The sequence below is a fragment of the Mus caroli genome, chromosome 12 (genome assembly GCF_900094665.2).
Source record: "Mus caroli chromosome 12, CAROLI_EIJ_v1.1, whole genome shotgun sequence".
Taxonomy (NCBI): domain Eukaryota; kingdom Metazoa; phylum Chordata; class Mammalia; order Rodentia; family Muridae; genus Mus; species Mus caroli.
This window is the reverse complement of record NC_034581.1, coordinates 83,995,104-84,010,994: the sequence shown is the minus strand read 5'-3', so window position 1 is coordinate 84,010,994 and position 15,891 is coordinate 83,995,104. Positions and strand designations below refer to the sequence as shown.

Sequence of the window (15,891 nt, the reverse complement as noted above, 5' to 3'; positions counted from 1 at the left end):
TGGAAAACCTGTACCAGGAGCTGAACGACCCTACAGTTCTTGCCCTGCCTTTCTGTCTGTCATCAATACCACTGTCAGACCCTTATTTTCCTTGCACACTATAGGGTCATCCCTACAAAAGCTAAAAGCACTCATCATTTAGAAATGATCTAGTCCTAGAGGACTAGATGCAAAGCAAGGCTTATCACTGCACAAAGGCATAAGAAGTTCAGCCCAGTGACTATGAGGTTAATTTATTTTGAAAGCTACTGGTTCCTGAGAGTATGAGAAAAGAGAAGTTTGTAAACTACAGCAGCTAGAAACCTCATGGATAGCAGTCAAGGTCTAAAATCAGGTACAGACAATGACACATTTAAAGGGGGGCCCATATTGCTTTTAAATAGGTCACCCAAAGACACCAATTCCTGGAGAACAGCAACAGTAATAATGGTCCACTGGTAGTGTCACTTTCCAAACAGATCAGGAAGACAGACCTGGGGAGCCATGCTTTTTGTCCTTCTTCTTTGCTGGCCACAGCCTGTCACCTGGAATACAGCCCCAGAGAGCTAAGCAAATCAAACATCCCAGTTAAGCTGGAAAAGCCCGGGAGAATAGTTATCCCTCCATTTAAATACTAGCTGGTACCTCTCAATCTGCAGCAAATACTTGCAAACAATCCCTCCCTAACTTAGCTCTTCCTCCCTTTTACAAAGTGTATTCCTCCATACCTTCCCTCCTCCCATTCTCCCCCACCCCCATAAATCTTCCAACTCTTTTGGTTGCGAAGTGGCACACATGTCTGTGATGAAGTGTGGTCACTGGTTGGAGGGCATCGCACACGCATCCACACTCAGCGTGACATTGCTGTCACTGGACAGCAATGACTCTTCTCCACCAGGGTGGGCGCAGAGAGGTGGTACCTGAAGCCCATGATACCTGGAGGTCCTTAAGAAAAAGGTTTGCAAACATAAGATTAGATCTGGTACCTTGTAAGGGGCTCAGTCAAGTTAAGATTGAGTGAAGGTTTAATTTCATCCTCATAAATCCACCTTCATTATCCTGCCTCTCCTCTTATACACATGCAAAGAAAAAGAGAAGAATAAGCACAGATAAAGGAGTTTGGTTGTGTTACATGCGAAGGAAAACAGAAGGCAGCAGGAAATCAGAAGCCTGATAAAATAACCCAGGAGCCTCCATTTTTCACCAGTCCTGAGTGGGTGATGGGCATCTCCTGGTACCTAGGAACCCAAAGGTTAAGTCTGAAGAAACCGTCCTCCTCCAGTGACGCTCCTCCTTCTACTGTAGTTCTGTCCAGTCTCCGGTTACTTTGCTGCAAATCGGGGTCAAATTTGCTAGACTCTGCAAAGAGCATCTAGGCACCAAGTCCAGATTTGCCTTTTATCAGCAAATGCTCGTTTTCATCTGTTTTCACATTTTTCTCATATTCTCTCTTGCTCTCACTGGCTGGGATCAGCAAGGCTCCTGGGACTGGCCCAGCTGATAACCTCCTGCACCCAGAATTTGACATTTTGCTTATCTTAGACATCCAGGGAGGCAATGCTCCATTTCACGATGGAGACACAGGCCGTTTGTGTTAATGAGAGGAGCTAAGTGGGAATAAAATGTCATGTTGGGGGTCTGGGCATTCCATTTTAAGAGAAGGCAGTGGCCAAGTTCAGTCTCACACCTCTATACATAACAAGTTCAATGACACCCAGGGGGGTCTGCATCTCCTCACCCATTCGCAAAGGTGAAGCTGATCTCTGACTTGCTTGGCTGCTCTTGAGCCACATGCAATGAAAAGGGTCCAACTGAAAAATCACAGTCAGCAACCCCATGTTTTTGGACTGCAGGCACACTGCAATAATATTTGATTTGTGTGTGTGTGTGTGTGTGTGTCTGTCTGTCTGTCTGTCCCTGGAAGTCTCCTTCCTTTTGCTTCAGCATGTTTAAAACTAAAATACCTGAAAATGGCGGAGGTGGACAAAGCTCAAAGGAATCCCTTGAAACTTCTGCAAAGACGCACAGATACTCAGCTGTTCTTACTCAGCCCAGGAGCCCCCAAGCCAAGAGACTATGCAGACAACTTTCTACACTTTGTCTCATTCAACACTCTCAGACACTCTGAGGTCAGAACATGATGAAGAGGGTGGGCTCTGAAGCCACAGAGTCTAGGTACCAAGTCCAGATTTGCCTTTTATCAGCACAATCTTAGACAGATCACTTGATCCCCATCTCTCAAGTTCCTTACCTACAAGGTAGAATTATAGTTGTGTGTCAAGAGTTGGTTTAGGAGCTACTACATATACACAAAGCAGTAACAACCACATGTCTATCAAGCAAATTCTCTGTAGTTGTTAGGTGTGGCCAGTTATTGTTATTTATTACTGCTAATGAAGATAACCTCACAAACTTTATCCAAATACTTACAGTCTATAAATGGACAAGAACAGATTTCAGTCTGGATTATTTTCGACCCGGGGATCACACTCTTAGTTACTATCCTAAATTTTGTCTGTGTTCCAAATCTCTCTGCCCCTGTTTCTTCACCTACACAACTGATGCCCATCACCTTGACCTCACAGGATTGTAAGGACTAGATGAGCCAATAAATATGAATGAGCCAGAATTTCAGGTACATGGCAATACTCTACCATGGCAATAGTGATGATAATTCCTCTATTGCTTTGTCCACAAGACAACCGACCTGGGCAATGCCACACCCCAAAGCACTCATTACTATGGACCTACCCTGCACAGTCAATGAGTGAAGTGGCAATCCAGGGGCCAGGGGGCATATGCACATCCTCATCCCATCCCCTCCCCCAGCACATCCTGCACCCCCACCTCTCTGTGTGATGAATGAAGGAGGGGGACTCAGCTGATGGGCAGCTGCCCCAGGAACCAGAAAGCATCTTTTCCAGAGCAGTCTGCAAAGGGAGATAGGGGTCTTGAAAATAATTAGCCCCCAGTGCTGGGCCTGTGGTATCTCATTACCAAATGCAAATTCAAGTTCACATGCCACTCCAAGGCTCCTGGCACAATGCCTGCCTGACCCTCAACCTTGCTGAATGTGGTCCAAATCATTCCCCCACTACCCACCCCCTTTTCAGCTTGCAGCTGGTGTTCGGTCTCTGCAAAGGGGGGGGGGGGATGAAGGCTGCTTTCAGTCCAGTGAAGGGAGAACAAGGAAAGGGGGTCTTATTTCTTTAAGGGAGGAGGCAGGGATGTTATGGGAGGGAGAGATTAGAAAAATTGTTCTTCCCTCAGCAGTTAAAAGAGGGATAATTGGAGCAAGTGGCAGGCGGCTGTTCTGCCATTTAGCATACAGCATACCCAGGAAATCTCACTTGGTAATCAGGAGGATAGGAGGAAAAAGGAGCAATCAGACCCCTATTCAAGCTCGGTTTAGTGACAGCCCCTGTTGGCTGGCTGGCTGGCTGGGCTGGGCTGGGCTGGTAGAGAGCAGGGACTGATCCCACAGAAAGTCTGAATGCTAGGTGGGGAGTCAGGGCTCCGGAGCACAGTCTCTCCTTTGTGTTCATTGTAAGATCTGTCTGCTGTTCTTCCTACTCCGTACCACGGAGAAATGTTGGGAAGGAAGTTACTTTTCTTTCTTTTGATTGCTCACTGTGTCCTTATCCCCAGGCTTCCAAGGCCTTGAGAGTTGACACGGTGTTACAGCTGCAACAGAGTGTACACTCAGAAAAAAGGACTGGAGATGGCCATGTTTTACTTCAACAGAAAGTTCCAACGAGGGCACCCCTGGTACCATAACACTATACTGAGAGCCTTGGAGAAGGCTTAGGTGTAAACGGGCTCCTCTGGGAGGATGCCATTCTCTGGTTCCAAGTCTTGGAGGAGAGAGGTACAATTTTCATTAGAAAGAAAAGTCATTCAAATCTGCTTTCTGGAAGGTATACAAAGACCACACAGCAGTGATGAGACATCAATCAAACCAGCTTGACTACGACTCAATCAAATGTGACATCACGTAGGCTCATCTTGTGAGATTTGTTCAGGAGAAGAGGTCAGCTCAAAGGTTCTCTGTTGTTCCACTCTTCCCATCCTCCCCACAACAGGCTGACTTCATGTTAGATGAAATCTTCAGGGAAACTGGAACTAAGTTTCATATGCCTTGGCAATGAATTGATGCTTCACAACTATAAGATTGCTGAGAAATTCAGCATGTGTACTTTCATAACTACGAATCCTTTAAAATAATTATCTCAACTCACTTTGAGGGAATAACAAATTTTCTATAGCCTATGAGGGTACTTGTCTCTAGAGGAAGCTGGGGACAACTATTCAGTCTCTGGCCACTAAACTTCAAGGCTCCTATCATAGGACTGAACAAGACCAAAGGACCATTAAAAGTGATGGGCCATGATGTCTCACTAAATTCCAAACCACATTCATCATTTTAAAACTGTTTTATCTACCCTTCTTCTGTCCTTATGGACATTTACTGGTGAAGAATCAAAACATCTGGTTTATAAACATAATACCTAGAAATAAGAACCTAAAAACTCTTCTCTATACATATTTCATGTGCCATGATGCTTGGTGTGACTACTGAGGACATGAGCAGTAGACTGAAGTTTTTCCAAGTTTAGGTTGCCAGTCTGCCAGCAGAGCTCACAATCCTTCACCCAAGAGAGAAGACAGTGTATCTACTACCTTACCCTTGGGTGACTCCAGTCTCTCACACCAACTATCTCTGTTGTCATCAACTCTTCTCAGATGGAATCAGAATACTCCAAAACATATAAAGAGATGGGTGAATCTGTTTATTCTTTCTGGGCTACAGTATGGGCACATTTTAGAGCCATCGAGGCATGTAGAGGCAGAGAGGTCAAGAAAACAATAACACTGCAGGCATGCTACAGACTATTGGACTTCTAGGATATCTCCAACAGTCCCCAACTATACTATAGGAAGCTGCAGGAACCTACTGGGTTGTCCCTGCTCTCAGAACTGGTAAAGCATCAAGCAGATCCTCATGCATTCAAATGGAAAGGTCCATGCATCAAACTAGAACAATTAGGTGTTTGATACATAGGACCCACTGCTATGAGAAAGTAACCTGACTTCTCTTCTGTGGTGTGTGTGACATGATGAGGGAAAGGTGTGGCTGCATGTCTATTGCCTACTTCACATTATCTTTAGGAACATGGCAGGCATTTATCTAGGCTCTTTGTCACGATGTGTAATATCTGCTTGACACTTAGAAACAGCTCTGTTTTTCCCCTTCCACATTTTACAGGTAAGTAAAATATGCTTACTCTCCAACCAATGTGTGGGGGCAACAGATATTTTTGTAATATTCTTCAATGTAATTTTGTCATTGGCCAGACATGATCACAATTACTAGAATCAGCAAGCTTCAAATCATCCACAGTAAATTCCATTACCTTCCCAATATTGGTTTTCACCAAAACCTTTGGGTCATTCTGTTTCCAGGCTAGCCAGATGTTAGTTATCACAGAGTCTATTTGCTCTGCTTCTCTTGGTACAGGAGAAGAAATCTGAACCTTTCAGAAAGAACAATTATTAAAATATACATATTGCATTTAAGCATTAAAAAATCAACTGCATTCAATCTGTTCTGAAGAAATTCCACCGAGGACTGAATAACACATACATACAAAAATAGAAAAAGACAAATTATATACATGTGTGTGTAAATATATATATACAAGTAGATATACACATATATACATATATATATATATATATATATATATATATATATATATACAGTTTTGATTCTTCCTGCTGAAAGTGCTGATCCAAACCTGCCTGGAGGAAATGAGTTTTTTGAAACACACACACACACACACACACACACAATCAGAGATGATCAGCAAGTTAGCAACACACTTGCAGACACCCTGTCCCCCTAAGGGAAGAATGCCAGCTTTCAGTGTAGGTTCTGAGAGCAGAACAGATCACAGATCCTCTGGGCAAATGAGAAAGTAAGTGATCATGTCAGAGGTGTCTTCAGGAAGAAGCTTTAGAGAGTCCATTGGCTCCAGAAAGCACCTGCTTGTAAGAAGCCCTTAAATAACTGCATTCCAACAGCGTGACTTTATGTGTTTGAGTCAGCTCTGGTCCTTTCTCCACCAATTTTCTTCCTATGAGTTCAATGAGAAAGAGTCAAAGCCCACAAGGGTGTCCAACCTTTTACACTACAACATGACATTGTCATCTACAACCCCTTTTCCAGATATCTTGGGAAGGAAGTAGTCTGGGGACCCCAGGCTGGATATTTCTGTGGACCTAAAGGGCTGCCATATGTGCACAGCATCTCCTGACATCATATGTGCCTGGTTTCGAACCAGCCACAGGAAGGGGGATGTTAACCCAGCCGGTAGGGAACAGAAGCAGATGTACATCCTGAAATGGGGCCTCCAACCCAGTTCCCAACATGTCAATCTCCAACATGTTCCACCTGTAAAAAATCAACTTAGTTTTGACTTAAAAAAATATTTTAACATAGCCCCTAGTACATAAAGTTTATAGCAAGCATAACCTGTTTTATAAGGGATGAACAATTCTCAAAATATTTTAAGTATATCCACAAACACACTCTAAAAACAAAACCTAAAGCAGTAGGGTCCTTACCTGAATAGATCCTGGGAAGGAGAAACAGGATACTTACCTGGCCCCACCCTCTTGACACAGTATCAAAGACCCATTAAGGGAAAACTATTTCCTCCTGGTCAAGAAAATGAAATCCTTGGCCAGGGTGGAGAACTAACATTCCAGATGGACATGGAAATGGCCTGGCTAAGAGACCACCCATCGGGGAGACAGGACTATCTCTTGGAAGGCAGGTTCACCTTAAGCCACTTTAAAGAGATTGGTGGAAGATTTATATCTTTCATGAAATAATCTTCCTTCCTTGAAGCCCCGCCCCCTAGGAACCTCGTGAGGTTTGCCTGAGTCCATGCACCTTTCTGAGTCTTTCAGACAGGCCTCAGCACCCTGTTGTTCTCTTCTGTCTTTGTATTTCAGATCCTACCCATAGCCTAAGTGTGCTTTTTCTGGGATTTTGGGGGTCTTTATTCTTTCTCTAAAACTCACCTTCCAACCATGTGGCTGTTTATTCACCATGCAATTGACCTCTAGGCCCTACTACTTCAAATGGCGAGGATTCCTGTCTTCTCTCCTCCACTGGGATTATAGCTCTTCTTCTGGGATTACAGTTTGCCTGCCATTTGCTTGTTTGCTTACTTGCTTGTTTTAATCTAATAAAGGTTTCCTCACGGTTTTTGTTGTTTTTGTTTTGGTTTTCCATTCTTAAATTCTTTAATTAATGAGACTAAGATCCCCAAGAAGGGAACCTGATTGCCAACATTACTTTGACTTCTTTGACCCTGTCCTGGTGGTTCTTCACCTTGATAGTTCATTGGGATCATAGGAGAAGCTTTAAAAATAGATAGTAGATGAGATCCCACCCCCAGAGAAGCGGATGTAATAAGCCTAGGTATGGCTGGAAAGTTTTTCAACTCCTGCAAGATGATCTTAATGCTCAGCCGGGGTTAATCTTCCTTACAGAACACCAGCACCTCCATGAAGAGGCCTGCATGGTTAACAATACAAAACATCTCAAGAAGAATCATGGTGTGGCCCATTCACAGCCATACCCTCCCAAGATACACACCTGTGTATCCCACTGTCTCTCAAGATACACACATCCGCCCTCATTGGCTCCCACACACTTGATCACCTCAGTGACTTCTCTTCCCCAACCCGAAGCCTAAAGTGAGTGCAGAGGGCCAGGAATTTAAATCGTATTTATAGTTGTCATATTAAAGTAGTTCCTCAGATCTAAATACCAAACAGAAGTTAGGAACTTTGCAAGATGAGGACAGCTTAAGTTCTATGCAGGTAAATCTTTTTTTCCGTTCCCCCCCTCGCCCTCCCCTTCTTCCTCCTCCTCCTTCTCCTCCTCCTCCTCCTCCTNTCCCTTCCTTCTTCTTCTTCTTCTTCTTCTTCTTCTTCTTCTTCTTCTTCTTCTTCTTCTTCTTCTTCTTCTTCTTCTTCTTCTTCTTCTTCTTCTCCTCCTCCTCCTCCTCCTCCTCTTCTTCTTCTTCTTCTTCTTCTTCTTCTTCTTCTTCTTCTTCTTCTTCTTCTTCTTCTTTCTCTCTCTCTCTCTCTTTCTCCTTCTCTCTCTCTTTCTCTCTCTGCCTCCTTTCCTCCCTTCCTCCCTTCTCTTTTTTACTCCCTCTCTCCAGCTCTTAATCTTTCTCAAGCTGTAGATAGATATGGTCAGTTGTCTAATGTAACTTGTGGAACTCCATGGGACAGGGCTCTAGTCCAACCCTGTGTCTATTCACATGTATCTCAGTATTTGAAACAATCAGGAAAGGAAACCATATTTAAGGTGGAGCCTTGTGGAATAGCCTCATTGCTAGAACAAGGACAGAAGGCTCTCAAAAGGATTCCACGAGGGCCTCCTCATAGTCTAAGGGGTGACATAACAAGACTGAATTGTAACAGGACCATATGCAGAGGGGCCAGTCCATCCTCCTCTCTGCTCTGCATGGGTGAAGCTTGGGCTAAGGTCATGAGGAAGATGTGATGAGGAACTTTCCCATCCACCCACAGTGCTCCAAGTCTCCCAAAGTCAGGAGGGGCACCTTTCCAATGGCTCTCTTGTTTCTACTCTGCTAATCCTGCTGAGCTGTGCACAGACTCAGCAGTCTACGCCATCTAGGCCTTTGAATTGAGTCGGAGTGAATGGTTGAGTAGCCTCCATTCTCTTTCTGCTGAGATCTGATGCTTTAGTTTGTTTTTTTTTTTTTTCCATTGAGAGCAAGGAGATGAGTTTCCACCACCTCCTTTGAGGAGGTCCGATTATCTACCATACAGCTGAAGCTGTACTAGCACATAGAGCTGGTATCCAGCCATCCCTCCTGCCTTCACCCAATCCAGCAGGAATGTCCACAGCAGGTGAGAGAGAGTGGTCTTACCTTCTGAGCAGAGTGTGCCACCGTAGCCAGTGGTAGAACAGTCACAGGTGGGATGACCATCCAAGAGGAAGCAGATTCCACCATTTTCACAGGGACGCTCGCCACAGGGTCCCTCTGCTTCTAACTGGACGCTCTGGCTCCCCAGGAGCCGAGGTTCCGAGTTGCCATACTTGAGATCCAGCATTAATCCCTTAAAGCCAGGCATGCTCTGTACTCCATCGAGGGTCAGGGCAGAAGGTCGAATGTCAGCGGGGACACCACCGAGGAACAAATCACTGACCACATCCATATAGGGCCGCTGGGGCCGTAGCTCTCCAGACTGGGCCTCGCCATCAATCACCAGCCCAGTGCGCACACGATCACGGCTCACCATGAGGAAGTGCCAACTGCTGTCGTTCACCTGCTTGTTGGACAGCACAGTGGTCTCGGCGCAGTCCATGCTAAAGCGGAGCTGAACGCGGCCATCCACCAGGGAGAGACAGAGGAAGTCACAGACACCACCATCATCCAAATACAGTAGCAGCCCAGTGGAAACATTGGTCTTGAACTGGAAGCTCAGGTCACTGCGCGTGCTTGCGTCCCAACGCAGGTAACGGGCCCACTGGTTTGGGAGGCCCATGAACTCCAGACCCAGGCAAAGCCCCACCAGGGAGCCCAGAAAGATGCTCACCTTCAAGGTGAAGAAAACTGAGTGGAGGGTAAAGCTCATGGTGCCTGCTGGGTCAGAGCACAGAGGAGCAGGCAGGCCAGGGATCAGCCGTAGGGGCGGGAGGCAGGGGATAGGCGATTGTGAGGGCAAAGAGGGAAAACAGAGTGGTACAAGAGAAGACACAAGAAGAACACACACAGGAATGTTAGGAGGAAAGGGGAAGGAGAGGGAAAAGGACAACACGGCCCTAGATAGGCACACAGGCAAGAAATCCAATAAAGAGGGAGACAAAACAGACAGGGGATTTGTCGGGTGAGGCAAATCAGGGATGAGACAAGGAAGAAGTCTCTTTCTCCAAGAAAAGATCTCAGCTATCCATGTGGATCCGGAGGCCTTGATTCAAGGAGGAGAAGGAGCCCAGGGTGGGAATAAGCCTTCCGTAATGCCTTCCTCCCGGTAAATGCGTCCTAGCCAGGGAGACCAAGGACAGGGCTGGGGCTCAGGGTGCTGTAAAGGAGGAGGAGTAACCAGGAGGTGAGCCAGGCAAAAGGCAGGCCCAAGCCAAGGCCCAATGCTGAGGTTTGACGGTCTAGCAGCAGCAGACCCTGGGAAGGGGAACCGCAAGCAACTGAGGACTCAGGTGGAGTGAGGCCCAGAGCAGAGTGGAAGCAGATTCAGACTTCATGGTGCTGGCCAGAGGCAGTGCTGCCCATAACAGAGCTCCCAGGACTCCAGAGAAAAGACCTGTTGGAGAAGGGAGAGAAGAGGAGAAGATTAGGGCCAAGCACCAACTATTAATTCTGGCACAAAGACTGATGAAGTACTGATACCCCAGGCTGTTCTAGATGCTTCTTCAATGCAGGTACTTCACACAGGACAGGGGCCAAGTTTTCCCATGCCAGGGAAAGACCCCAAGTCCAGCTCCTAAAGGCACACTTAGTTCTTACGAATTTAAATGCAAAAGTCATGGAAAGTCCCCAAAGCTATGTCAGCACACTTTTGGAAATAGCCAGATGTGAAACATCAACATTTTAAAACATTCAAACACCCATATATAATATTTGCTTGCTTATCTAGTAAAACATTTTTTTTCTTTTTCAACTTTACCATCCATTACTTGAGTATAAGAGGTCTAAGACCTTAAACTTTAGAAAGAAATATGCATAAAAATCATGGAAAGTGTATTACTAGACAAAAAGGCCACAGTCTCTAACCAAATATCAGGGAAACTTCTTTAAAATACAAACTTTAAGGTTAAACAATTTGAAAGGCTGAGTTTGGATTCTAATTCCTATCCGTGAAACTTGAACAATATTTTTAGCTTGTTTGCATTTCTACTTAATAATTCGAAAAGTAGATGAAATAATGGCCTCTTTGTAAGATTGAGGGAAATAGAAGTGAGATTCGTGTGGTATGACTCCAGCATAAGCTTTATATATCATACATGATCACTATATACTAGGTTGGTTTCTTTCTAACTTCTAAAATGAGAAGGAATGGGTGCTTCATGAGGTAGGGGTGTGTGTGTGTGTGTGTGTGTGTGTGTGTGTGTGTGTCTGATGAGGGCAATGTATATGTACACGATATCGAGGAAATTTATGAATAGCTAAGAATTGTCACAGACACAGAGTGAATCAGCTTTATATGGTTATGACTAGAAAGGCAGCAATATCCATTGAGCTCAGGACCTGGTTCGTGAACAAAGTTGCTGATCTATCTAACCAAGCTGCTGAGTTCTCTGCTTAGATAAAGCAGTCTGTGTAATTTCCAAGGACTGTGCAAGTTGCTGCTCACTCCTTGTCACAGTTGCTAATTCACAGTGGTCCTCAATGGTCTCCTCAGAGCATTGCTGCTAACTCTAGTTATAATAAAGACATCGTCAAAGCTAGCTCATTCTATTCGTTAAAAAGAAAGATGCTATCCCTTTAATCAGGGACAAATTCCTTTGCTCTGCATGAACAACCAATCTACAAACAATCTATATTCACAAGAGCCTGGCCAAATCTATCATCAGAAAAGTCTTGGTTCTATAAAAGTGTTTTACCCAAACAGTATTTCCTGGAGTGTGGCATGGTAACACCCCATAGACTCAAAGATAGCCAATATGAACATGGAAATATACTGATGGTAACCAGTAGGTGTAGGGGTGAGGGGTGTACAGGCACTGGTTAATGTTGCTTTGATAAAATGAAGTCAAGTATACTCATGCCACAGCTATATGTCAACATTATAAACAACATCTTGGCTATGAAAAGATGAAATTTAGCCATGGAAACATCCAGGAAGAATAATCCAGAATAACAGGAAGTAACGGCAGGAGACTTGACAGTCTTTAAGAATATGATTGGTGTATTGGATAAGATATGCCAACCAAATTGAAAACCAGCATTCTCCAGAAGTAACATTCTAGTCTCCCTAACTCAAGCTCATTCCAGGCACTACTAGATCAGCTCAGTATAGCATAAGTCACTGTTATACCAAAGGGCATCACAAACTGGTGGAGGACAAGTTTATTTTGGAGGTAGTAAATCACAGAAATAAGTCAGGTTCTGGGACCAGATTGTTTGTTGCAGTGACATTCTGGGGACCAGGTAAAGCAACTGTTTCACTATAGTGCCTATCATAGGACATTGTCACGTGACAGGAACATTGAAATGTCTATACAAAGAGTGAACTGTAAACAGAATTTAAGACCCATTATAAGGTCCTTTGACTTCTATTCCATGCCGAGACCTCTACATGGCCCCATTGTATACAAGGAAAACACTGCTAATATGCCCTCAACTTTTCAAGATGCCAGCCCCAAGTGGCCCTGGAGGACAAAACAATACCTGCCTAATTGTGGAACCCTGTGAATGAATGAAGAACCTTGATGCCCAGGCATCCACCTATAAGAGTGGATTGTGGGAATTTACCCATCTTGCTTTATGGAAACCACACTAATCTATGCAGATGAGAACCCACCTTCAGACTCTTGTCTTTCCCCTCAGACAGATTAGCATTGCAGATACCAACATCCCCACACTACCCATCAGAAAGAAGCCAAGCTTTTAACCCCATAGGTTTCAGGCAGATCTGATGCAGGAATGGTATCATTAGAATCAGTCCATCAAGACTCAACACATTACTGACCATTCTCTCCTAAAGCTTCTTTCTTAAACTGGGAACATTCCCATTTCCTTTGGGAATTTGCCCAACTGGCCAAAAGCTATATATGATTTTTGTTAAGTAATCATAACCCCCATCCAACTGCTGTTAGCAATTGTACTATAGCTTTCTTATTTATCTAGCAGAAAATGCCAGGCTCAAGAAATGGGACAAAGGAAAACAGAGCATCTTTGTGACCCAGTCAGCCAATGGCCACCCACCCTTGAGTCCCAGGTCACCATAGGCAGTTGGGGATCAGGTGGTTGGCTCCAGAACCCAGAAGGAAGGTTGAGGATGGCACTAAAGTTCCAAACACTTATCTGTTGTGTGGGAACCAAGCTAGAGAGGGAATGTGAGTGACATTATCTAATTGCCAGCTAATTTACATAATTGTCGAACAGCACCGTTTTAATGTTGGGTGAACATCTTTGCAAATGTCTCATATTCCGGCTGCTTAGGATGCAAGGGAGACCTCACACAACTCTGACATGTGGGCTATTTGCCACAGGGATGGTTCAGAAGATCTGGCTTCCATTTGCCCTCCCCACCCACTCCTCTCCTTTTCTAATGATCATGGAGGTTTAGTTGAGCTTGAAACAGACTCAAGAGCCAGGACAGTATCTAAAACTAGAATGGCTGGGATGGCATGATGATGGCTATCCTCTAACCTCTACCCTATAATGTTCAGGTGGGGTTTTTCAATCTTTCCTCTAAAGTCTAGAACCTTAACGGTTTCCCATCTTGGACCCCTCTCCAGACTTTAAGGGCTTATGGTGGCTTTGATGACCCCTCACTACACCTTTTATTCCACAGGTAGAAGATTTTTTTACCACCAGTCCCAGTTTGTGTTGTTCAAATGAAATTCACCTTAATCTCAGGTTAGTCCAATAGGGTATTCCAGCCTCTTGGTCACAGTCAATGGTTTAGAGATAAGACTACCATCAAATTTAGTCAAATTGTAAATGCCATAGCTTTAATTAAAATTGCTGGAAACATGACATACACACACACCCTTTTTTTTTTTTTACCATGTTACTAAACTCTCAAAGTCAATACTTGGTGACAAATAGCACTCTTACTGTTAAAGATAATTGTTCTTGACTGAAGAGCTATGACAAGTAAAAAGACATATTTCTGATGGCATTGCTTTAAAATCTACATCTAATGAGGTCTGGAAAGGAGAGAGTTCTAGGACTTTATACAAACTAAATTGTTTTTTTATTTAAACAAATTTGAGTTGAGGAAAGACCAAGAGTCCAGATAAATACTATTCTCGCAATGCTAGGCTATCACAAGTTCTGTCTTTGGTAAGTTGACAAGCTTCCATCTCCTGCTGCCTCATTCATATCTGAAGGAACTCTCTGTGATTAGAGACTCACATATGCTACCCTCCCCAGCAACAAAGCTCTGGATACGCATCACCCCTACTCTTGGGCAAAGGCATAGGACACAGTGCTTCTTCTCTCACTTTGAAGATAGATGGAGATTTGGTCTAAAGCATCTCAGAAATTTACCCCTTCAACTAAACCACAACCCACGCACTCCCTCCCTCCCTCCCAACACCTCACCTACTTTAATACATAAGTAAGGCCCTGCTGCAGGCAAAGAAGGGTCAAGGAACAGATTCTTCTAAAATCTGAAAGTAGTATAGAGAATAATGGAGAACATTGGCCTTTGAGTCAGGCACAGTTGTATCTAAATCCAGACGCTCATTATTATAGGTAATTAAAAGTGGGCAACTCCTTGAGCGCTATCAATCCTAAAACTGTATACAGACACAACTTTTAAAACTGCGATGATATATCTAGTAAAGTGGAATGCTATTTAAATCCTCATAACTACTAAGTAGAGTCTGACAGAAATGCTTAATATGTCCAAAGACACCTTAGAATGATCATAGCCATATTCTCCACAGTAGATAAAAAATGTCTACCTGCAGCACAGACTACACATAAATTTTAATCTATTCATGCAATGTCCAAATTTGAAAGTGACTAGTCTTCATTTCTAGACACAGCATGGATGACTCTTACAAACAGAATATTGAAACAAGTATAAGACATGGATAGAAGGGAATGTGCCGTATATGCCATATATGCTTTATTTATATAAAATAGAAAAGAGACAACAAATCATTTATTCAATGCTGTTGATCATCAGATAGGTGGTTACTGAGGAGAAGGGAGCAGAGAAGGGAATGGAATTCATTTCAGAATCTCAGTGATGTTTCAATGTGCTCAGTGTGTGCAAACTCATAGACTGAGCAACTACCTTCTATCTGTGTATAGATGTATGATCCTTTCTATCTGTGTATTTCAATTAAGAACACATAATATATTGTCTCACATGTACAATATATCTATCCATTTTCCTATGACATCTAGGGGTTTGTTTTTGCTTTGTTTGGGAGGGGTGTTTTAGTGTGTGTGTGTGTGTGTGTGTGTGTGTGTGTGTGTGCATGCACGTGTGCACATGTTCAAGTGTGCCTAGAGAAGGCTTTAAAGAAAGTTATTGCTGACTTTGTGTTTGGAGACTGGAACTCCTTACTCACACTTCCCAAGATAAAGCCAATCCCTCATCTAGGAAAACACAAATCTCCACCCACCAGGCTTTGCAATCATTCCTGTCTCTCCCAGTCCTTTCTTATGTGTTCTTCCCTTTCACAATTCATGTCTAAGAAAAAACTTCACCTTATATCGCTTTGTTTTCTACTGGAGCCTGCTGAACCACTTCTAGACACACACCAAGTTACCCCATTTTAGAAGTATCTATGCTTCCCCTTCAGGTCAAGGAGGGGACAAGAGTCCATGAGGATCTCTATTCCAGTTCATCAAAAGGACTTACAAAAAGGGAATGTGTTCATGCTGGGAAAGGATGACAGACAGACAGACAGACACACAGAGAGAGAGAGAGAGAGAGTCAGAGACAGAAGAGACAGAGAGAGGGGAAACTTTTCCTTTAATCTTTAATCTTCAATGTTCACATCCTATTTTACTTTAAAAATAATTCCTATTAAAAATAAGAAGTAGGAACCAGGCAGTGGTGGTGCATGCTTTTAATCCCAGCACTTGGGAGGCAGAGGCAGAGGCAGGCAGATTTCTAGGTTCAAGGCCAGCCTGGTCTACAAAGTGAGTT

General features: G+C 43.8%; 1 protein-coding gene across 30 annotated transcripts in view; it reads right to left on the bottom strand.

The window, feature by feature from the left end:
* The window catches only part of Nrxn3 (neurexin 3), a 1,604,379-nt gene that overhangs the window by 1,522,965 nt on the left and 65,523 nt on the right, over window positions 1–15,891 (bottom strand). For all 30 annotated transcript variants that reach the window (XM_029484652.1, XM_021179711.2, XM_029484636.1 and 27 more), the window contains exon 2: window positions 8,961–10,353. In XM_029484652.1, the coding sequence (XP_029340512.1) occupies window positions 8,961–9,669 (709 nt within the window). In that variant the 5' untranslated portion in view covers window positions 9,670–10,353. The remainder of the gene's footprint in view (window positions 1–8,960; window positions 10,354–15,891) is intronic.